The 23,084-nt window shown below is 44.1% G+C and overlaps 1 protein-coding gene across 1 annotated transcript in view; it reads right to left on the reverse strand.

Annotated features, from left to right (window-relative positions):
• Positions 1-23,084, reverse strand: part of PARM1 (prostate androgen-regulated mucin-like protein 1) — a 124,072-nt gene that overhangs the window by 25,398 nt on the left and 75,590 nt on the right. The window contains exon 2 of the mRNA XM_061145785.1: positions 19,769-20,464. Within this exon, the coding sequence (XP_061001768.1) occupies positions 19,769-20,464 (696 nt within the window). The remainder of the gene's footprint in view (positions 1-19,768; positions 20,465-23,084) is intronic.

Below are 23,084 nucleotides of genomic sequence, written 5' to 3' on the forward strand. Positions count from 1 at the left end.
TGTTGTTGTGTGTCCTCAGTTCTTTGTATCTGCTTCTCTTAAACATGCTGTGTTGCATTTATGACTTTCCCCAGACAGATTCTATGCATTCATCCTGCATCTCTTCTGCCATCTCCCTGAATTCTCAGCACCAGGCAGTTGCCACAGCCCACTGTCGGTGTTTAATTAATTTTTAAAATGTTGAATAATTAAATGTAATATTGACAAAGAAAAAAAAAGATAATCAGCAGTTTTTGAGCCAGTAACTGTGCTAAGAGAGTTCTTGAGCAGCAGTCTCCCCACCCACCCATCTTGGAACCTTGTACTTCAGGTCTCTCCTAAGAGGCTCCTCCCATCACTCTACAGCTGTGGTCCAACCACCCCAGCATGTGCTTGTGAGTCCCCATGGATGGCTGAGCAGGAGGAGTTATTTTAGAAATATCTGTCTGAATAGAGTCCGATTACATCCTTGAAATAGCCAAAGCAAAATCCCAGAAAAGCCACGCTCCTGGTCAGACTTGATCAGACTACCGAAGGACAGGGCTTCCCTGGAGGGCATCACTTGCCTTATTTGAGTCTGTTCTGTGCCTGTGAAGTCCTGGAATAAACTATGGCATCATTTTAAGGGCTCTCTCTCCCAACACCTGCCTCTTTTTATTAGACTCCAGCGAGTCCTTCGCAGACACAAGGAGTCCCACACACTCAGAAGGAGCTCTGTCCAGACTCCCTCCCTGTCACTTGTCCTAAAGGTGCTTTCCTGTCTTCCCGGGCTTAGCAATATTACCAAGCCTCAGATGTCCTCCTCTGAGGGCGCTCTTTTCATTGAGGTGGTTTCTTTATTTCCCCCATTTTAAACATGAAAGAAACAGTTCATCTGACCTCTTGGCAGGATACCTGCTAATCATTTCCAGAAATGAGAATATTAGGATGTGATGGCAGGAACCCAAATGACCTCTGAAAGAAAGAGATTTCCTAGGTTCCTCCAAAAAGTTGCAATTGCTCTGAGAGAGCCAGGGGGCAAAGGGGATGACAGTGGGATGTTTCTAGGGTGACAAAAGAAGGTGTGTCTTGCTGCTATTCATGGATGACTCCTGAACTACATTCTCCTTGGAAATTCATCAGTCAGCTTGTTTAGAACGTGTGTGTAAGTGCTTTAATCAGGATCTTGGGTATGAGTGTGTGCGTCTGATCTATTTAGAGAAGTCTTTAACAAACCTCTTGACTGTTTTTCGGTGTTCTTGATCTTTTCTTTCCTTTTCCTGGTCTAGAGAATAGGTAAGAAATGAGCAAGAGGAGCAGGTGGCCACTTCAGAGAGTGTGGTGGCTCCTTCAGTTAAGGCCACCAAGAGGACAGGAACATTCTGTCTCAGATGAATTCTTCTTTAAAAGGACGTGTCTGTCCACGAGCTGGAGGACGGAAGTGGGCAGCTGGTAAGGAGAGGAACTGGAGGGCCGACGTCTGGGTGTGCCCTAATCTCCCTTTATTGCAGTAGGGAAGGGCTCTCCCCTCTTTACAGTAACAGTCTCACGTCACAACTCCTTCCTCCAAACAATAAGGGTAAGAGTAATAACAAGAATACAAATTACGAGAACCAACACTTACTCTGTGCCAGGATTGCTCTATAAGCATCACTTATTTTGATTCAAACAATCCTCATGAGAACTCTGTGAGGTGGGTCCTCTTGTTATCTCCATTTTACAGATGAGGAAACTGAGACACAGAGAAGTTAAGGGCCCAGAGCCCAGGGTTGGTAATTAGAGGGACTGGGATACAGGGGCTGGCTCCCGAGTCCACACTATTACCTGCTGGGTTCTCCTGCCATCTGGACCCTATATCAGATCCCAAAGTGAAACAGAGAGTGTTAGTTACTCAGTCAAGTCTGACTCTTTGTGACCCCATGGACTATAGCCCACCGGGCTCCTCTGCCCATGAGATTTCCCAAGAAAGAACACTGGAGTGGATTGCCATTTCCTTGTCCAGAGGATATTCCCAACCCAGCAATCCAACTCAAGTCTCCTGTATTGCAAGAGAAGCACATTAGATCTGAGTCCACTTGCAAATAAAATCTGCTGCTCTGGCCCATTCTCTGTCTGCCTTCTGTTGGCTGTCCAGGAATCAGGGCCCAACTTTGGGCCATGTGGGAGTTTGGGTCCTCATATGGGTCCTGGTGGAGATGAACTGAAGCTCAGTGATTCTGGTTAATGGGGAGAAGGACCAGTCAGGAGCAGACACCAGTAAGAACAGCAGCCCAAGAAGGGCCAGGTCATTAGTTTCTAGTGTGTTCTGTGGTCCAGAACTCTACTGGGAGTGTCGCCTAAAGCTTACACTGCAGAATAGGCAACACCACAGGGTAGGGGAGGCTGCGATTTGCTTTGGTCGTGTACCTGTGGGTGTGTGCATGCATGCATGTGTGTGTAGGTTGTGATATGGGGGAGAAAACATGAAAAAGAAAATCTCCATTTTTGGACACTGTAATCTAAGTGGATCCTAATTTTGCATTACTGAAGGTCGCTTTGACTTCTGGCCTTGAATTCTGCTAGGATTTTATCCCTGTGTTTCTGCCCACTCTATCCCAAACCAGAGGAAATGAAGCTTATCTTCCTCTGACCTCAAACCAATCCCACAAGCTACAAACCAATCTCCTGATGGAGCTCCCCGAACTTCTCTTGGGCTATGATGGTGCCAATGGAAAGATGCAAGAGGCAGGGATCTGAGGTTTCACCACCCACTGGTGGGGACAAGAGTCTGGGGACCTCACAGGGGAGTGTAGCATGGGATGGACAAACAGGTGGGTACTTAAAGTGGGAGGTGGGTGGCAGCAAACTCTGTATTTCTGCCTCTGACTTAGGGGAGGATGTGTGTCTCTAACAGCTGGGGTAGAGCAAAGATGGGAGTGAAACTGTTCTCTAAAGGATGAGCAGGACTTGGACAGACAGTATTAAAGATTTGAGGCAAGAACCAGCTGGATGGAGACAGACACCTAACATTTCAGGTCTGAAGGATTAGCACTGAGTTTGGAGACAGAGGGCTTCCCTGGTGGCTCAGATAGAAAGAATCTGCCTGCAATGAGGGAGAGCTGGGTTCAATCCCTGGGTTGGGAAGATCCCCTGGAGAAGGGAATGGCAACTCCAGGATTCTTGCCTGGAGAATTCCATGGACAGAGGAACCTGGTGGGCTACAGCCCATGGGGTTGCAAAGAGTCAGACACAACTGAGCGACTACATTTTTACTTTGAAGATAGAAGCACCTCAACCGATGTCCTCACCTGAAAGCTGGGATCATCCCTGTCCTTTCCACTTCGTGGGGCTGTTGGTAGGGTCACATGGGAGGATGTGCTTTGCACAGGAGCATGAATGAAGGGGACCATTGTGAGTCTGGTCCCTTCACATTGTGGGTTAGGAGACTGAGATATGGAGGGAATGGAGGAGAGATGTAACTTACCCAAGGTCACGCAACTTACAGAGGTGACAAAACTAAGGCTGCAGTCAGCATAAGTGGGTGTGATGGGAATGGAAAGGGACCATGACGTGCCGAGGTACTCAGGACCAGACTGTGGAGAATTCTGAAAGCCAGATGTGCTGTTTGGACTTGGCAGTGGGGTGGGTGGGAACCATGGGAGTGCTCCGGCCAGAGGCAGGATTTGCAAGAATCTTTTTCAAGTCCAACTTTGTCTTGCAAATCATCCCCAGTGATGTCTGCTTAACTTGAACCCTCCTTTTCTAGATGTTTGATCTTTCCCTTTGTATGGCACAAGTCCATAAACTTATTCTAGTATGGAACTAATGGTGACCGGTGGAGCTGTGGGTAGCTATGCTGATACATCAAAGATAAACACGTGTGAAATACACTGTTAGACTTATAGCTTTCTGCGAACATGTTCTGCAAACTCTCTTCACTGAAAGTCCCTTAAAAGCTAAGGATACCAAGTGTACTTCTTTATTTGTCTAGACCCAAAGTAAGTAACTCATAAAAGAACTGAGTCTTCTAAAGTGTAGTTATTTGTTAAACTGAACTTTGTAAGTAGTTATGATACAAAATTAAAACTCCCTTATAAGGCATAGAGCTTGCATGCAAATATGCCACAGAATTGTTTTTAATTAGCACAATCTAAGTTTGTCTCAGTCCTCTCCACTGCACCGTTCCTCTTGTAGCCTTAAATCATTAAATTATTGCTCAGTAAATTACACAGAGTGGCAGAGGTGAACTTTATCAAAATCAGTCAAATATTACCACAACTGGAATCATTTACTTCATGTTTAGACTCTCTCCTAAAAGCTAGTGAGTTTGCAGAAATGGTCAGTGGACAGACTTGGGATTCAAACTTTGGGGCAGGATCCCTAATACCTGTATTTTTCTACTTCCTGTAATCAGAAGCCCTGGTTCGGGGACTGGCTTTATTTTTGTCTAAAATATACACTACCGTGTGTAAAATAAATAGCTAGTGGGAAGCTGCTAGATAGCACGGGGAGCTCAGCTTGGTGCTCTGTGATGACCTAGAGCGGTGGAATGCAGGGGTGAGAGGGAGGCCCAAGAGGGAGGGTATATATGTATACATAAGGCTGATTCACTTAGTTGTACGGCAGAAACTAGCACAATATTGGAAAACAACTATAGCCCAGTTTAAAAAAGTATCTTACCTATTTGGAGAGCATATAGTTAAAAAAATGTTATACAAGAAACACGAATCTCTGTTGAGATAATAAAAGATTTGCATTTGCCCAAGCAAGCGCGTGTTTCTTTTTCCGTCATTTCTCTCTCCTGCAGGCACGTCAGCTGTACCTGAAGGATGCAGGGAGCGCAGGTTTGTAATTAATGCCAACCGGGGCACACAAGTCGGCACAGGTCCTGGTTACCATAGTTTTAAAGTTTCTTCACTTCACTTGCAATTACAATCTTTCCCAACACAAATGAAGCCTCCTGATTATAACTACCTGATTAGGTCGCCTGACCCCGGCTCGCCTTTGACACCTGTCATGCAAACTAGGCTGGATTTCTACAAAGATCAAACGTTGCTCCTCTTCCTCCTTTCCCACAGCATCAGGAAAAGCTGATCACCCACACAGCAGCTTGCCATCAGCATTATGTCAGGGGGCATTCCTCTCACTCGGCGCTCCCCAGACCAAAAGGAGACCACAGGGAGTGAGCCTTCTTTCCGAAACAGGGGTGACCCCTCCATCTGAATGGTATTCACAGTCTCTCCTTAAGGGCTGAATTCAGTCTTGACTTCACAACAGTTCTCAGGGGACATCTCTAGTATTGTGCCAAAAGCAGTAAATAAGAGCATGAAGAAAAACAACTGTGGTCACAGAAGTCACTGCTTCCTCCCCTGCTACCCTATGCTGGGCACTGAGCTGGGCAGAGCCGTGTAGGCATTTCCATGTAAGAGTTTAGCAAAAGCAGCTAATAAAAATCTATTCATCTGCTTACTGTGCAGAAATGGAATTCTACTCTTGAGGCTGGATTTCCCAAACTTATTTCTGTGACCAGAAGACCTGGGTTGGGAGACTGGCTTTATACACACGCTAGCTGAAGAGTCAGGAGCAAGTTGGTTCATGGCTCCCTGCCTCCATAGCGTGTCTGTGGCCCCGGCTCTCCCTGTAAAGTGGCAATTTGTTCAATCATTCACACAGCTGATGTTTACTGTGTACCCAGCTTTGATGAATCACTCGCTTTGCTCTCAGAGCACTTTTACAAATTAGTGTATTTAAAATGTTTTGTCCATCATGCAGTACAGTACAAAGGTCTCAGTCTCTGGGCGTCTCTTACCCATTAACAACCCTGAAGCCAGGAACTAAGCCCTGACATCTATCCCTAAACATGTCAGTCTCTGCTTCTCATTCTCTCCTGCAGGACAGATTCTCAGTGCCCGGTTTTATAAGCCTGCCTAAGTTCCTCAGTCATGTCCGACTCTTTGTGATCCTATAGATTGTAGTCTGCCAGGCTCCTCTGTCCATGGAATTCTCCAGGCAAGAATACTGGAGTGGGTTGCCATGCCCTCCTCCAGGGGACCTTCCTGACCCAGGGATTGAACCCGCATCTCTTATATCTCCTACATTGGTGGGCAGATTCTTTACCACTAGCACCACTGGTGAAGCTCTTTATGAGCCTATCATTACTCTTCTAAAATTACTTGATATACTAAAGATAATTCAACTTGAGCTGAATTACAGCTTCTTCTGTGTTGAGAGAACCACACCTTGACATGATTGGGGATCTTAGCTCTGAGTCATCTTTGAGGGACTGGGATGAGAGAGATTTTTGGAGATTAATTTTTTTAAAAAAGATCAGAGAGTCCCCTTTATTGTTTATCGTGGATGAGGAGAAGTTTCCTTCTCCTCTTGTGAAAATTCTGATCTGTAGTGTGAGCAGGTGAGCCGTGTCATGTTGGGTCATCAAGTTTCTTGACTGAAGGACCAAGATATTTCTACTGAGGAGTCATGTCAGAAAGAGGAAAATAGATCCTTATATCTCTCTGCTATTTGCTATCTTTAATGCAATTAGCCTTGAGAGTACCAAAGAGATACTGGGAACCCTGGGAGTTTTCCATCTGGGGACCACTAGCTGCAAGGCAGCAGGCAGGCTGAGAAGTCAGCTGTGGCCTCTGACTTTCAACTTAAGGGGTCAAGTTGAGGATCTCCACTCTGAAGTCACCCTTTTACAAACGCCCCACACAGAGGGGCAAATCATGTGTTGCAGGTGCCATTTATCTCCACGAAGACTGAAAAATGTTTTTTTGGTTGTTCTATCTCTTTAGTATTCCAGCAATGAAAGTGAGACATGACCACAGATAAAACAATGGTGGTGGTGTAGTCACTAAGTCGTGTCCAACTCTTGTGACCCATGGACTGTAGCCTGCCAGGCTCCTCTGTCCATGAGATTTTCCATGTAAGAATACTGGAGTGGGTTGCCATTTCCTTCTTCAGATAAAACAATACTGAAGAGAAAAATAAACCAGAAAATTTGTGTATGCCCTTTTTGAGATTCATCTAGTCCACAGGTGAAGGCTCAGATCCCTTTGAGACTCCCTAGCCTTGGCAAATCAGACTTTCCACACTGACATTTTCTTGGTTCCAAGGATGCATCAAGAAGGAAGGGAGGAGCTTCTCAGGGCCCAAGACAGAGCTCTAACCCTGTTTGCCAAATAGTATGCCAGCCTGTCATGGAAAAATGACTCTTGGCTGGGAAGCAGAGTCAGTGTCAGGTCACCTGTCTCAACACCTTGACCAAGGGCAGTGACATCAGTATAGTTACTGCAGCCCAAGAACTTGAGGATCTCTCTGGAGCCATTAGTTAATTTAGCTTTGCCTCCATGTAATTAATCACTAAGGCCAGGTAGGAACCTGCTTTTGGAGATTGTATTTTACCAAGTTTTAATTTCTCCCATACTCAGGCTCCCAAGAAAGTAATTTTCAAACTTTGATGCCAGTTAAGCAAAGAAGGCGTGCTCTAGGTCTTAATCCTTCACCATCAGGTGCAAGTGGAGCCTGGGCAAAATCCTTCAAGCTCAGCTTCTGTGTCTTTTCTTCTCCATAATTTATTATTTTCTCCCAGCTAGAAATCTCTAGTTGTTTGCACTCTTTACCTCTTTACTTTGGATTTTCCAAGTTTCATGAAAGAACTACTAATTTCCAGTGTGAACATAGTTACTTTTCTCTTTCACACTTTATGGATTATCCTTTTCTGAACTGTGTTATCAACAGGTGCTTAAACAGATCTTGACTACCTAATATTTATAGTAATAATCCTTTTGGGGAATCTCGAGGTGTTTTTACAAACACTTTATTTTTTTCAAGTTAAAAAAAGTCAAAGTCTAGAAGAGTCAAACTCTTGGTATCTACACTGAGAATTAGACACCCAACTGTAATAATAATAATAGCTAACATTGATTTAGTGCTAAATATGTAACAGACTCTTTGTATACTTGTCTCATTTAATCCTAAAAAGAATCCTATAAGGTGAGTGCTATTATTATCTTCATTTTATAGATGAGGAAAATGTGATACTCAGTGATGAATAAACTTTCCAGGTCTTCCATCCAGCCAATGGCATTGGTGAGATCTGAACCAGGCAGTCTGATGCCAAAGTTTGTACTATGAGTAACATTTTTACCCTTCTAGAGCTTGGATTGGAAATGACCCCATAATTTCACCAAACAAAGGTATGGCAAAATGTTTTTGATGGCCCACTTCCATGGACTTACTGAGATTTGTGACTTTAACCTAAGTTCACCTTAAGTTTTGGAACCTGCATTCTATCCCTGAAGGCTGTGGGTCTGATGGCAAAAGCAAGCTACTGTAAAATAAAATGCTGTCTCTTGTTGGCTAGTATTTTTCTTTCCCAGGACCTGAGAAGCAAGGCATGCTGAGGACAATGTCAACTTAGCATCCATCATGTGTTCTCTGAATGCAATGTTCCTGACTCAACACACAGGGGTGGGAGTTTTAGAACATTTTCTGATCAAGACAGTGGGTTAGTACTGACCTAGTTTCATGTTCCTGTTAGCATTCTGTAACCAAAAAAACATGCTCCTTTGATTCAGAAGATTACAGTAAGAGTTCAGTCTGGATATGGAATCAGAATATTCCAGCAAGTTTTCCCAATGAGCCAACAAGCCATAGATTCATTTATGATATCAGCTGTGCTTATAAGCTAAATCAGTGTCCTCAGTGAAGCATTTCCAAAATCACTTATTCATTTAGTCATATGTGACTGATGAACATATATGAAGCAGAAAGAAAGAAAGTATTCCATGGAGACAAACTTTCCAAATGTAATGAACGGTGATACTAAGACAATTAAAATATATGATGGGGTTACATTGCTACTAGATAACAACATCAGTGGTAACTAGCTGATTTTATTACCTTGCCATAGATTTTTCAAAGGATGTTTTGTAAATATTTTAAAGTCAGATTAAGATTTAGGTAGTAAAAGTAAACAAACGATGCTGTGGGGGAAGGGCTAGTTAGGGACTTTGGGAAGGTCAAGTACACAGTGCTATATTTAAAATGGATAACCAACAAAGACCTATTGTATAGACCATGGAACTCTGCTCAATGTTATGTGGTAGCCTGGATGGGAGGGGGGTTGGGAGGAGAATGGATACATGTGTATGTATGACTGAGTCCCCTTGCTGTTCACCTAAAAGTCCTACAACATTGTTAATTGATTGTACCCCAATACAAAATGTTTTGGGGGTTAAAAAATGAAAATAAAAAATTAAAAGTAAACCAAAGGAGAAATAAAAGTAGTAGAATTCAGAATATTTTAAAATCTAAAATATTATCTGACAGTTGGAGTTCCTTATGGGAACTCCAAGCAAGCTTAGAGGTTTAGCTAAAGTGTAAAGAATTGGGTACAAAAGAAAAAAATGTGACTGAGGGCTTAAACCAATTCATATTCTTGTTAGCCTTGCAATCCACGGGGACCAAAGACGGGAGGGAGCATGATGGGAAAAGAGCAGCATGGTAGGAATGGGGTGAGTAGGACCCCATTATGGAGGCAGACAGCCCTTTACACGTCTATAATGATGGTAATAGCTTTCCTTCCAAGGAGCAAGTGTCTTTTAATTTCATGGCTGCAGTCACCTTCCACAGTGATTTTGGAGACCAAGAAAATATATGACAAACCTAGACAATGTATTAAAAAGCAGAGACATCACTTTGCCAACAAAGGTCCATACAGTCAAAGCTGTGGTTTTTCCAGTAGTTATGATGTACAGATGTAGGAGTTAGACCAAAAAGAAGGCTGAGCACTGAAGAACTGATGCTTTTGAACTGTGTGTTGAGAAGACTCTCGAGAGTCCTTTGGACTTCAGGAAGATCAAACCAGTCAATCCTAAAGGAAATCGACTCTGAATATTCCTTGGAAGGACTGATGTTGAAGCTGAAGCTTCAATACTTTGGCCACCTGATGTGAAGAGCCAACTCATTGGAAAAGACCCTGATGCTGGGAAAGACTGAAGGAAAAAAGAGAAGGGGACAGCATAAGATGAAATGGTTAGATACCATCACCGACTCACTGGTGAATCTGAGCAAACTCTGGGAGATAGCGGAGGATAGAGGAGCCTGGTGGGTACAGCCCATGGGGCCACAGAGTTGAACGTGACTTGGTGACTGAACAACAACAGCGATGATGGTGTATTAGAGGGGTGTGCACAGGTCTTCAGGATCCCAACATTTATATGTACCCCCCAAACTTACATGTTACAGTCCTAACCTGCAATGTGATGGTATTAAGAGGCGAGGCCTTTGGGAGGTCTGTATGTCATGAGGGTGGAGCCCTCATGAAGGGGATTAGTGTCCTTATGAAACAGACCTCAGAGAGCACCCTCAGCCCTTTTGCCGTGGGATAACATAGTGGTAAGTCCTCAGCTCTGAACTAGGAATGCTGGTGCTTTGGTCTTGAACTTCCCATGCTCTAGAACTGTGAGAAATAAATATTTGTAGTTAAATCACTCAGTTTATGGTATTTTTTCATAGTAGACAAAACAGATTAAGATAATGTAAAAATGTTTAATTTCTCTTCATTTTCAATTCAAAGTTTAGAATTTATGAGGTGAAGTGAATATACATCTTTATTGTCTTGGTATTTAGTCATTAAAAGTCATTCATTTACTCATTCATCAAACATTTATTGTGCATCTGCACTGAGCCAGACACTATTAGGTGCTGGGGATATATTTATGAGCCCAAACAGACGACACCCATTCCATCATGTACCTGAAAAAGCAGTGTAAGCTGTGAACAAAGGGCCACACAAGTAAATGTATAAGCAAAGAACTGAATTGTAAGTTTGTAACAACTGAATTTGTGACAGTTCAGAGCTGGACTGGGGGCCCCAGCAGAGACTTCCTGAACAGGAGATGTTTGAACCTAGACCTGAGGAGTGAATTGGAATTCACTGGGTGAAGTGATGACATGTTGTGGGAAGGTTCCAGGTAGAGGCATCCAGGCTAAGAAAGGCCCTGTGACAAGAGGGAGAGTCACAGGTACATAGAACCAGGAGAGAGCTGGCATGGGAGATGGAGAGATGGAGGGGTAGGCGTTGAGATGAGGCAGGCTTGGTGGGCAGAGCCCTGCCCCTGCTGGGGCTCTGGGGGGCTTGTAGATTTCATCCTAAGAGCAGTGGATGCCCCAAAGGGGCTGGGATGTTGGTGATAGTGAGCTTATACGTGTTTTGATCAGATTTGTGTTTAATTATCATTTTGGCTTCTGTGTGGAGAACCAGCAAGATGGTAGATTGGTGCAGGAGAGGACATGAACGGACCAGTCAGGGGCTATCACAGGGGGGTTATGGGAGCTTTGAGATGAGAACCAGAGTGAGAAGTGGATGAATTTGGGACCTATTAAGAGTTCAAACCAACAGGATTCGGTGATGGAGGATTGAAGTGAAAGACGTTGGTGCCATTCACCAGGCCTGGGCATGTACCAGGATTTAATATTTGTAAAATCGAGCCTAAGGTAGATACAATACTTTCTTAGGATTATTGCTCCCTGATGCATTCTGAGCAATCCGAAAGAATCTGATCAATAAATGTTTAACGTTATTTTATATTTGTTTGTTAAATCATCATTCCTCCCTTATATACTTTGAATATATCATCTAAATATACTGGTCATTAACTTACTATAAGATACATTTTTTTACCCCTAGAATCTTTCTATGTATACTTTAAAAACAATTCTTCCCCCTTTCCTAGGAGTTAACTCATTTTTCAAATCTGTTTTCATCCTAAGAGTTAGCCTGGAATAAAGAGGTGTTTTGACAACTGAAAGTCCTGCGTAGGTATAGATGCAGAGAGGATTAGATGTCTGTGCCTGCCTGGTGTCCTTTCTTTCAGGGTATTTATTAGCACAGTTCATAATGAATAGATACGGAGTCAGACTAGCAATTTAAAGTTCAAAGGCCTTCACCCATTTTCTCATTTAGGAGTCCTCTTTGTAATGGAAAGCGTAGGATGGACTAAGACCAGTGGCCACCTGGATCTTACAGACAAAAGAGAATATCCAGTCTGCAACAAGCACAGGGACTATAATTTGAAATTTTGCATCTGTAGGAATTGGGGACGATTTGAGTGTAATTTGGTGTGCAACATCAGTTTGCCCCTCAAGCTTTTGCATGGCACCACTCAGTCTAGTTCAGGGCATCACAAACATGTAAGAGTCCCAGTCTTCACCCTTGAAGAGCTCTGATTTAATAACACAAGATGACCCACACGTAACGTACCACAGCTCTCTTTTCCTTCAAAAGCCAAACAAAAACTGAAACACAAAACTGGAAACTCGTTCCCTCTGCACAGATGCTTTGGGATGGCTGCAGCTGCCATGAGCTTCTCCTCCCATCTCCTGCCCCTCAGGCCCAGCTGGCAGCACTGGGCATTTGACATCTCATGTGGCTCATTTCCACACCAGGTCTGGAGGCCATGGATCCTTACAACCTTTTCATTTCTATGAATTCAAGTACGATGGGTATGGGGGAAGGAAGACTTAGGGTCCCTCAGAAGAATTAATTTGAATCCTGGCCAAGTCACTCAAGTCAAAGCTTAAGTCACTTAACCTCTCTGGGCCAACTTAATCACCTGTAGAACAGATACCGGGCTTCCCTGGTGGTCCAGTAGTTAAGAATCCTCTTTGTAATGCAACCCCTGGTCTGGGAAGACCCCACATGCGGTGGAGCAACAAAGCCTGTGCTCCACAACTACTGAATCGGTACTCTAGAGCCTGTGCTTTCCAAAAAGAGCAGCCACTGCAATTAGAAGCCCTCAGTCCGCAACTAGAGAGCAGCCCCCACTTGCTCCAACTAGAAAAAGCCTGTGTGCAACAACAAAGACCAACCACAGCCAATAAATAAACAAATAAAACTTGGGGGGAAAAAAGAACAGATACCATCCAGCTCACTTCACTGGAATGTTCTGAAGATAAGAAGGTTCTGAATGTTCTGAAGATAATCTGTGTGAATCACTAGCCCATTTTTGGAACATGTAAATTCTCAGTAAATTTCATATGAATGTGAATCTCATTTCCTCTGCTTAGGATGATTTTAATGAACAATTTTTATGGTGTGGTAAGCCAAAAAAAAGAAAAGAAAAAAAACCACACACATACACACACACAACCCCTGAAAGACTGTCTCTCTTGTATTCACTTTATAGTGAAGAGCTCTTAAAGTCACAGTAGTAAGCGATATGGTCTGTCAGTGTCAATGGCAAACCAGAAGCCAGGTGTAAACTGGTCTACAAGTTTCCAGTCCTGAACTCTCTGCAATTTACATATATGTACTCCTACCAGTTGAGTACTCTTAAAGTATAATGCTCAACATTTTCTTCCCCTGATCCAAAGCCATCAGTGACCATCCAAAGCCACTGGTGACCATCAGTGGCTCATCAAGTAATTGTCTCATCCTGCTACAGTGGTTCTAAAATCTTCCTTCCTCTTCTTCTGCAGTGTCCTCCTCCACACATCCTAGGATCCACCAGACTTAGGCTACTCGCCATGTTGTGTCCATGCAACACTGTAAAACTCCACAAGGCGGGGTGACTGTTTTATTCACCACCAAATTCCCACTGCCTGGCCAGAGGCCTAATTCCCAGTGAAAGTTCAATAAGACTTTGTTGAAGATAATATCATTCTTCATTATGATAAAGACAGTAACAATGATAATAGTAATCACAACAGCAGAATAATAACAATAATCATAATGTTGATAGTGGTAAATAATAGTAAAATAACAAGCACAGGCATCAACTGAGCCATTGCTCAACAGCCACTATGCTGTATATTTCTTGTCTCAACTAAACTTTTAAATAACCTCATCACTTGGAGGCTATGTTTATTCCGTTTCATTGATGAGAAGACCAAGGCTCAGAGAGATTAAATTGCTTCTCTGGTACTGGCTGATTGACTCATTCATTTATTCAGCAAATGTTACTGTGGGTCTATCACATGTCAGGCTCTGTTTCAGGGGTTGAGGAGTGTAACTTACAGGGGTTGGGGTGTTCCTCTTTGTGAACAACATCCTTGTTTTCATGAGCTGACAGTCTAGTGGCAGAAAACAGACACCTACTCACCAAACAAATGAGACAATGTCAGAAAGTGGTAAGTGATCAAAAGGCAAGTAGCAAAGGGTAAAGGGACCCATGTTGATGCGATTACTATTTCAGACAGGGGTATGAGGTATCAGGAGGTATCTGCCTCTTGAGCAGATGACAGCTAAACAAAGTCCTTCCTGATGGAAAGGAGGGAGCCTTTAAAGACTTGACAGGAAAATGTAAGTGCCAAGGCCCTGGGGCAATAGTGTCTGCGGTTTGTTCAAGAAGCAATAAGATTACCAGTGTGCTTGCTGATGGAAGTGGAAGCAGGTGAGGGCAGAGATGGCAGGTTCAGGGCATTTTGAGCACTGCAGACACGATACAGACTTCGGGTTTTACTCTGATTTAAAAGTGCAAGCATCCCCACCAACATGGAACGTAAGTTGGTACAGCCACTATGGAGAACAGTATGCGGCTTCCTTAAAAAGCTAAATATAGAGCTACCATATGACCCTGCAGTCCCACTCTTGATCATATATCTGCAGAAAACATGGTCTGAAAGGATACATGCACCGCAATGTACATTGCAGTACTGTTTACAATAGCCAAGGCATGAAACAACCTAAATGTCCATTGACAGAGGAATGGATAAAGAAGATACATTACATCTATACTATGGAATTTTGTGTGTGTGTGTGTGTGTTAGTTGCTCAGTCATGTCCGACTCTTTGCGACCCCATGGACAGCCTGCCAGGCTCCTCTGTCCATGGAATTCTTCAGGCAAGAATACTGGAGTGGGTTGCCATTCCCTTCTCCAGGGGATCTTCCCGACCCAGGGATCGAACCCAGGTCTCCTGCACTGCAGGTAGATTCTTTACCATCTAAGCCACCAGGGAAGCCCAAAGAATGAAATAATGCCATTTGCATCAATATGGATGAAGCTAGAAATTGTCACACTGAGTGAAGTTAAGTCAGACAGAGATGGAAAAATATTATATGACTTCCCTTATATGCAGATTCTAAAAATATATGATACAAATGAATGTATTTACAAAAGAGAAACAGACTCACAGGGTTAGAGAATGGATTTATAGTTACCAACCAGGAAGGGTAGGGAGAAGGGAGAGTTAGGGAGTTTGGGATGGGCAGGTACACACTGCTATAAGCAGGAAGCACCTATTGTATAGCACAGGGAACTCTGCTCGATGTCACGTGACAGCCTAGATGGGACGGAGTTTGGGGGAGAATGGATACAAGTATATATGTGGCTCAGTCACTCTGCTAGGCACCTGAAACTATCACAGCACTGTTCGCTGACCATACTCCAATATAAAATTAAAAAGTTAAAAGTAAACACAAGCAAACAGAGTGTTAAAGCCAAGGAGGACAGGATCTGTCCTGGGTCTTGAGAAGCATCTCTCTGGTGAAGATGTGGTGAGTACAGGGTGTTCAAGTCCCACACGTGAGAGAGGACAGCGGGATGAGGGGAAATTCTGAGAGATCGGATGCAGCATATGTGAGAAAAGAGTCTAGGATTAGCCCATGGTTTCTGAGAGACGAGTGGACAGAGGGGTGAGAAAATTAGCACTTCACCTGATCCACATGACATCTGAGCCACCCAAGAGCCTCCCAAGTGGAGACCAGGAGTTCATCGACAGCTGGGTGTTGACATGTCTTTAATTCAATGAAACAAAACAGGGATAGAATTTCACATCTCTGGGTTATCAGCATGTGGATGGCATTTCAGTCAGGAGGCAGGATGAGGTCATAGTGCGGGGAGTGTGGGGAGAGAAGGAGTGTGGAGAAGCTAGGGGGAAAGGAAGACAGTGTTGGCCCTGGGGTGATCCAGTGTAGAAAGGTGAGGGGGTGAAGTAAGGCCACAGGCATTGGGAAGGAGTGGTTGGCCAGGTCGGTGACAAACCAAGAGAGAGGCGTCTCGGAGGTCAAGTGGAAACAGCGCTTCAGAAAGGGCAGCGACCATCCATGTCCAGTGCTAGGTTGTCTTATACCAGGACTGAGAATTAACCCCCAGAGGTGACAATGTGGAGGGGACTGGAGACCTCGACAAGAGCAAGTTCTGTGCTTGTAACTGTGGAACCCAGATGGGTGCAGCACACAAGCACCTCAATCTACCATGCCCTGTTTTCTCCTTGGGTCCCAACCCCCTTCCTCTCCTACAGCTCATGAATAGTATGAAACAGTATGAAAAAGCAAAAAGATATGACACTGGAAGATGAGACCCCCCAGGTCAGTAGGTGTCCAATAAGGAGAAGAGTGGAAAAAAAGCTCCAGAAGGAAAGAAGAGGCTAAGCCAAAGCAGAAATGATGCCCAGCTGAGGATGTGTCTGGTGGTGAAAGTAAAGTCTGATGCTGTAAAGAGCAATATTGCATAGGAACCTGGAATGTTAGGTCCATGAATCAAGGTAAACTGGAAGTGGTCAAACAGGAGACAGCAAGAGTGAACATCGACATTTTAGGAATCAGTGAACTAAAATGAATGGGAATGGGAGAATTTAAGTCAGATGAACATTTACATCTATTACTGTGGGCAAGGATCCCTTAGAAGAAATGGAGTAGCCCTCATGGTCAGCAAAAGAGTCTGAAATGCAGTCACTTAGCCTCATTGTGCTTCCTGCACTGGGGTAAATAAAATATGGGTAATTAACCACGCTTCAAATGAAAGGTGTTCTAAATAAATGGCATTATATTAAAAAAAAAAAGAAACAAAGAAGTGGTGTTAAGTGTTACTTGTATTCTTTCTTTTAACTTAAGCTATAAAACCATCAATCCTAAAGGAAATCAACCTTGAATATTCAGTGGAAGGACTGATGCTGAAGCTGAAGCTCCAATACTTTGGCCACCTGATGCAAAGAGCTGATTCAATGGAAAAGATCCTGGTGCTGGTAAAGAATGAGGGCAGGAGGAGAAGGGGGCAACAGAAGATGAGATGGTTGGATGGCATTATTGACTCAGTGGACATGAGTCTGAGCAAACTCTGGGAAATAGCGAAGGACAGGGAAGCCTGGTGTGTTGCAGTCCATGGAGTCATAAAGAGTTAGACACGGCTTGGTGACTGAACAACTACAAAACTATAAAATCTCAGAGGACAGGTCTTCTCCTTATTAGTACTTCTTTGCATCAAGCATAGGGTCCTGGTGGATGCAAAATAAATATTCTTTGATTTAATAGGTCATAAGGGATAAATCCCCTTGGGTCTAGGAAATGTATACTGGCCATGCTCAGGGATTTTCCTCTCACCTGCCACACGTTCTCCTCCAGCCATTCAATCATTCCTTCATTCACTCACTCTGCAGTTCCTCCTGGGGGCCACATTCCCTAAAACTGGAACTTTCTGGTGCATGACCCAGCTCTGTCACTGATTTTTTGTCTCTTAGCCTTGTTGGCTGTGAGTTGAGGAAACCAAGATACATGGTCTAAAATACAAGCCAGAAGAGTAGAACAGGTCTGTCTTAGATAATCTTCCCTCTAAATAAGGGGGACTTGAATAAAGTAGTAGGTTGTGTCAGATTAGGGAGATTCTTGCATGCCAAGCTCAGAGTAGGTGCTCAGAATGTTGGTCCATCACATCCACGGTACCCTGAAGAGGGCAGAACAGGAGAGAGTGGAGAGTGGAGAACGGGAGACTAGTTAGAAAACTGAAGAAACAATGTCATGCTGGAGGTGATGAGGCCTGAATTAGGAAAGAGAAGAGACAGGACCACAGGCGGCAAGCCTGTCCTTGGATATCACCTTTGTTAGGGACTGAGTCAATACCCAGTCTGGTCCAGGTACCAAGTCCAGGCTCGAGATGCTCATGGCAGCTGGGAGCATGGAAAGAATGGGACAGAAAGTGGGGTGTGGCAGAAAGCAAAGACAGGAACACGCGTGCATGTGAAGTCGCTTCAGTTCGGCTCTTTGGGACCCCATGGACTGTAGCCTGCAAGCTTCCTCCGTCCATGGGGTTCTCCAGGCAAGAATACTGGAGTGGGTTGCCATTTCCTTCTCCAGGGGATCTTCCCGACCCAGGGATCGAACCCACATCTCTTACGTCTCCTTCATTGGCAGACGAATTCTTGAAAGGACACATCTAAATGCAATGTGCCAAGTGCTAGCCGCAGGTACAAAAAGGATGATAATGGGGACAGAGGAAGCGATTTCTGAACTGTGAGTTCCTCCTTTCGCTTTTCCAGATCCACTCTCCACCTTTCTCCACTTTGCTCTCTGACCCGCCCTCCAGGAGGCTGATCGTATGGAGCACAGTGGGCTTCTCGTCCTTGGCATCTGGCTGTATATCAGAGGGCAAGGGGAGAGAGAGGGCAGAGCACTGATCCCCTTCACTTCCAGAAGTTAACCTTGAGTTAACTTTGCCACTCATCTGAGTCACTGCCCCTCCCACGGTGGTCTGTTCTACAGGACTCACCTTCTGGGTTCTGGTTTACCCTTCTCTCCTCCAAGGCCTGACAGCTCTGCAATTACGCTCCCCTGTGGTTTTCTTATGCCCCCGCTGTAACTCTGTAATTCATTCCTTTATCCCAGTTTGATTATATTAATATCTCTGGCTCTGGTTGGGACTCTCACGGATATATGCTGGACCTTTGAAATAAGAATTTGCAATTCTTTTGGACTTTTTCCCTTAGTAAACTATGAGCTCTTCTATGAGAAGAGCTTGTTATGCCTTGTCAATCTTAGTTCTGTTTCTCCCTATCTCCACTGTTTACCACGATTTCCATTCACAGTGGTTGTTCATTGCTTGTTCGAAAATGTTAATTTCTCCTCAGTCACAACCACTTCTTTGACCCTAGTTGGTCCTGTGTCAAAGACACGCTCAGTCACAAATATTCCCCTCTGAGTTTATGCCCCTGGCAGGATTACCAAGGCAAGGAGCTAAAGCTTCATTTTCCTTTTTCACCTTCTGGCTGTTCTTAACTCACTGTTTCTTAATCAAGAAGCTAAATGTTCCCACTAAGGCCTTTTCCTGCCCAATACCCCAAAGGGTACAGATTTCACCTCAATATCAGATGCATGTGACCTCAGAAAAGACCCTAAATCTCTGTCGTAATTTCCAAGATTGCAAAATCAAGATAAAACTAATACCAACTTTATGAGTGGCTGGAAGAATAAAAACAAATGTGATGCTTCATAGAATTTATGTCTTTCTCACGAAATATATCAGTGACTTGAAATAACAAGCATTCTCTCCACCTGCGCTCTACTTTCTTCAACTGTTTTCATGAGGTAAACAGGGCATTAAAACATCGAGCACAGTCATAACAACTGACATTTCCTGAGTACTTACTCCCTGCCAGGAACTATTGTAAGCACTTATATATGTCATTTCATTTAATCTCCACAAGAACCATGTACGATCGAGTCTTCTTTATCCCAATTTTTACAGATGAGGAAAAGCAAGGCACAAAGAGATGATGTGACTTGCTCAAGGTCAGGAGCTGGAACTGAAACCTAGGAAGCTCCATCCAAAGTCAGTAAGCTTTAACCCTTAGCTTACCCAGCCTCATTCATTTACATTCCCTGTGACATATGTGAAGACAAACCATACAGATTGGCCAGAGTTAATGAACTATCATGGGGAAACTATTAAGGGAGAGTAAAGTTTGCACTTGTGGAAATTCTTGCGAATTATACTTCAGCTCAGGTGTTGCACTCCAAAATTCAAATTCAGTCCATTGTGACTGGTTAACTGAATAGCATTCTTAGCATCTCAGTGTGGTCCAGGATACGTGTTCTAGCCAGAGACTCACCTGAACTTAGCGCATGCTCCACTTCTTGCATGATCACTCCAGGGGAGGTGGTGGTGGTCTCCATGTCTATCAGTATACAGGTCACTTTGGCGGGCACAGTTGCTTGGGGCGTGGCCTCCGCGGGCACTGACTCGGCCGAGGCATGTGAAGTAGGCGTGTGGGTAGAGTTGTGCCCTTCCGTGTGGGACTCTGGTGTGGTTGGGGCTCCTGTGGGCTCGGCGCTGGTCTCAGCAGAGCTGTGGCTGGTGCTGACGGAGGCAGATGGAACCTCAGGCGGAGAGGTTGATGGGGGTGAGGGTGATGAGGCTGGCACTTGAGGGGAGGTGAGTGTGGGAGACTCAGCGGGCAGGTGCGATCCCGTAGTGGGCACGCCGGCCTCCGGAGTGCCTGAGCTGTGTTCCTCGGGCGTGGGTGTTAAGTGGACCCCACCGCTTGTTGGGGAAGGGTCTGTGCCCTCCCAGTTGGAGGTGGGGCTGGTGGACTGCTCTTCTCTGGGCTCTGTGGAGATGTTCTTTGTGGGTGGAGATGTGGGGACCAGTGTTGAATCTGGGAGGACTGAGCTGTTGGGTGGGCCACTGGAAGGGGAGGCAGGAGGGCTTTGCGGAGAGCTGGTCCAGATGGCTGTCGGTGGGGTGGTCTCTGGCAGAAGAGAGTCAGTGGAGAGGATGGATGCAGACACGCTCAGTAGCCTCAGCCCTGCAGAAGAGCCAGGACAAAAGTGGTTAATGTGTGAAAAAGTGCATGGCAAGGCTGTGTTACAGTATTTTCACAGGTCTTTCTCATTTTACACTGTGCCTCTGTAATTGTGAAGGTGACTTTAAAAATATTTTCATCCCACTAATTGCTCTCTCCTCCCTTGGTGACCATCAGTAGGAACCAGCCTGAAAGCTCAGCAGGAGCAATTAGTGGGTCAGTATGCACAAGTTCAGCCAATACATGGCGTGAACTAGCCTTGTCTCTGCTTGCTTAAAGCCATGCCCTTAAATTCTGAGACACTCTGCGGAAGTGACTTTATGAGAATTTGTCTGGACTGTTAAAGGGGCTGTTCCACAAGGCCTGCGGGGATGCCCAGCTTATGTGATGGGTTTGGGGAAGTGCAAAGCTGGTGGAGCTCACTGATTGGCTCTTCCTTGCCATGGGTGCTCACTGATTGGTTGCTCCCTGCTTCAGGGTTCTGAGCTCTGCAACCTGGCCCAGGGATGCAAGGGTTATGGGCTTGCCCACTTGGGCGAACAAAGGTGTGAGCACATTTCCTGTGAAAGAAGAAAGGGGGAGGTCCCCAATTAAAAGCTGAGAAGAGGAAGGAATCTGAAGTTTGGAAATATTTTCTGAGACTAGGACCTGGTTCTCCCAAATTTGAGCTTGGGGTCTTTACCTTCATGTTGTTTTGCCAATTTTTTCATATTTTGTAAAATTTTGGAATTAGTTTCCTTTCTTCTGTCCTCCCTACCTCCATTTATCCCATTCAGTTTCATTCATTCACTCAAGTATTTAATAAATGGCTTCTATGTACTTGTACTATGCTAGACACCGAGTTTATGATTTCACTTTTTATGTAGCACATCTCTTGATTGCCCCGCCACACCCCTGACCATTTCCCAACAAGCTTTTCCCCTAGTCATTTCCATCTCAGTGGATGGCAAGGCCTTTTGATTAGTTACTCAGTTAAAAATCCAGATATCATCCTTAATGCATCTCTTTCCCTCACTGCCCCTCCTCCATCCAACCATCAGCAAATCATGATGACTGTACCTTGAAAACAGATCTGAATCCAGTCACTCCTCACCACCTCCCTTATCATCTCAACATCACCTTAGCCACCAGTCACTTGTCTAGACAACTGCCACCATCTCTTAATAGGTCTGCGAGCTCCCAGATTTCCTCCTTTCAGCCTACTTTTCACATAGCAGCCAGTGTAATATTTTAAAGTGATAAATCAAACTGATTTAAACTTATCGCAACCCTCCCAAGGTTATGCTTAGAAGAAAATTCAAACCTATTTCCTTATGTCATCATTCCATGTTCTCATCATTCTAGTTAATCTCTATTCAAATGTTAACCTCCTCCTTAGACGAATCTTCCCAGACAGTCCTAGCCAAAGTCATTTCTATTTAAGCCCCTTGCTTATTTTTTCCAAGGTTTAAAAAAATTTTTTTAGTGTTAACATATACATTTAACGTTTTAAGCATTTTTGAAGTGTATAGTTCATTGGCCCCAAGTACATTTTCATTATTGTTCAACAATCACCATCATTCATCTCCAGAACTTTTTCATCTTCCCAAACTGTACCCATGAAAAAAATAACTCTCTATTTTCCCCTCTCCCCAGTCCCTATTCTACATTATATCTCTTGAATTTAACTGCTTTAGGTACCTCATATAAATAGAATCATACAATACTTGCCCTTTTGTTTCTGACTTTTATCACTTACTAGCAAAATATCATCAAAGTTCACCCATGTTATAGCACATGCCAGAATTTCCTTCCTTCTGAAGGCTAAATAATATCCCATTGTAGACACCATATTTTGTTTATTCATTCATCCAGTGATGGCCACTTGGGCTGCTTCCACCTTTTGGTTATTGTGAATAGTGCTGCTCTGAATATGAGTGTACAAATATCTGTTCGGGACCATGCTTTCAATTGTTTGGGGTCTATGCCCCCAAATGGAATTAGTCATTCCATTTTGATCTATTAGGTCAGTGGTAAAGAATTCACCTGTCAAGCAGGAGACACAGATTCAATCCCTGGGTCAGGAAGATCCTCTGGAGAAGGAAATGGCAACTCACTCCAATATTCTTGCCTGGCAACTCCTATGGATAGAGGAGTCTGGCGTGTTACAGTCCATGGGATTGCAAGAGTTAGACATGAGTTAGTGACTAAATCACCACACATACAAGTTTCTATGTTTAATTTTTTTGAGGAACCACCACATCTTTTGCTTTTTTTTTTTGTTTTTCATCAAGTTAATAAAATAAAATGGGCTTCCCTTGTGGTTCAGCTTATAAAGAATCTGCCTGCAAATGCAGGAGACCTGGGTTTGATCCTTCGGTTGGGAAGATCCCCTGGAGAAGGGAAAGGCTTCCGACTCCAGTATTCTGGCCTGGAAAATACCATGGATTGTATAGTCCATGGGGTTGCAAAGAATTAATAAATAAAATAGCTTCTCCCTGAAACTACATATTATTTATCTGCCTATTATAGCTCTCTTCTCCCAGAAGGTAAGCTCCATGATGGTGCAGGGATCTGGTCTTACACACTGTTATTTCCTCTAGGCCTAGAGAGTGCCTAGGTCATTGTAACTGCTCACTAAGTA

The sequence above is a fragment of the Dama dama genome, chromosome 6 (assembly GCF_033118175.1).
Source record: "Dama dama isolate Ldn47 chromosome 6, ASM3311817v1, whole genome shotgun sequence".
NCBI lineage: Eukaryota > Metazoa > Chordata > Mammalia > Artiodactyla > Cervidae > Dama > Dama dama.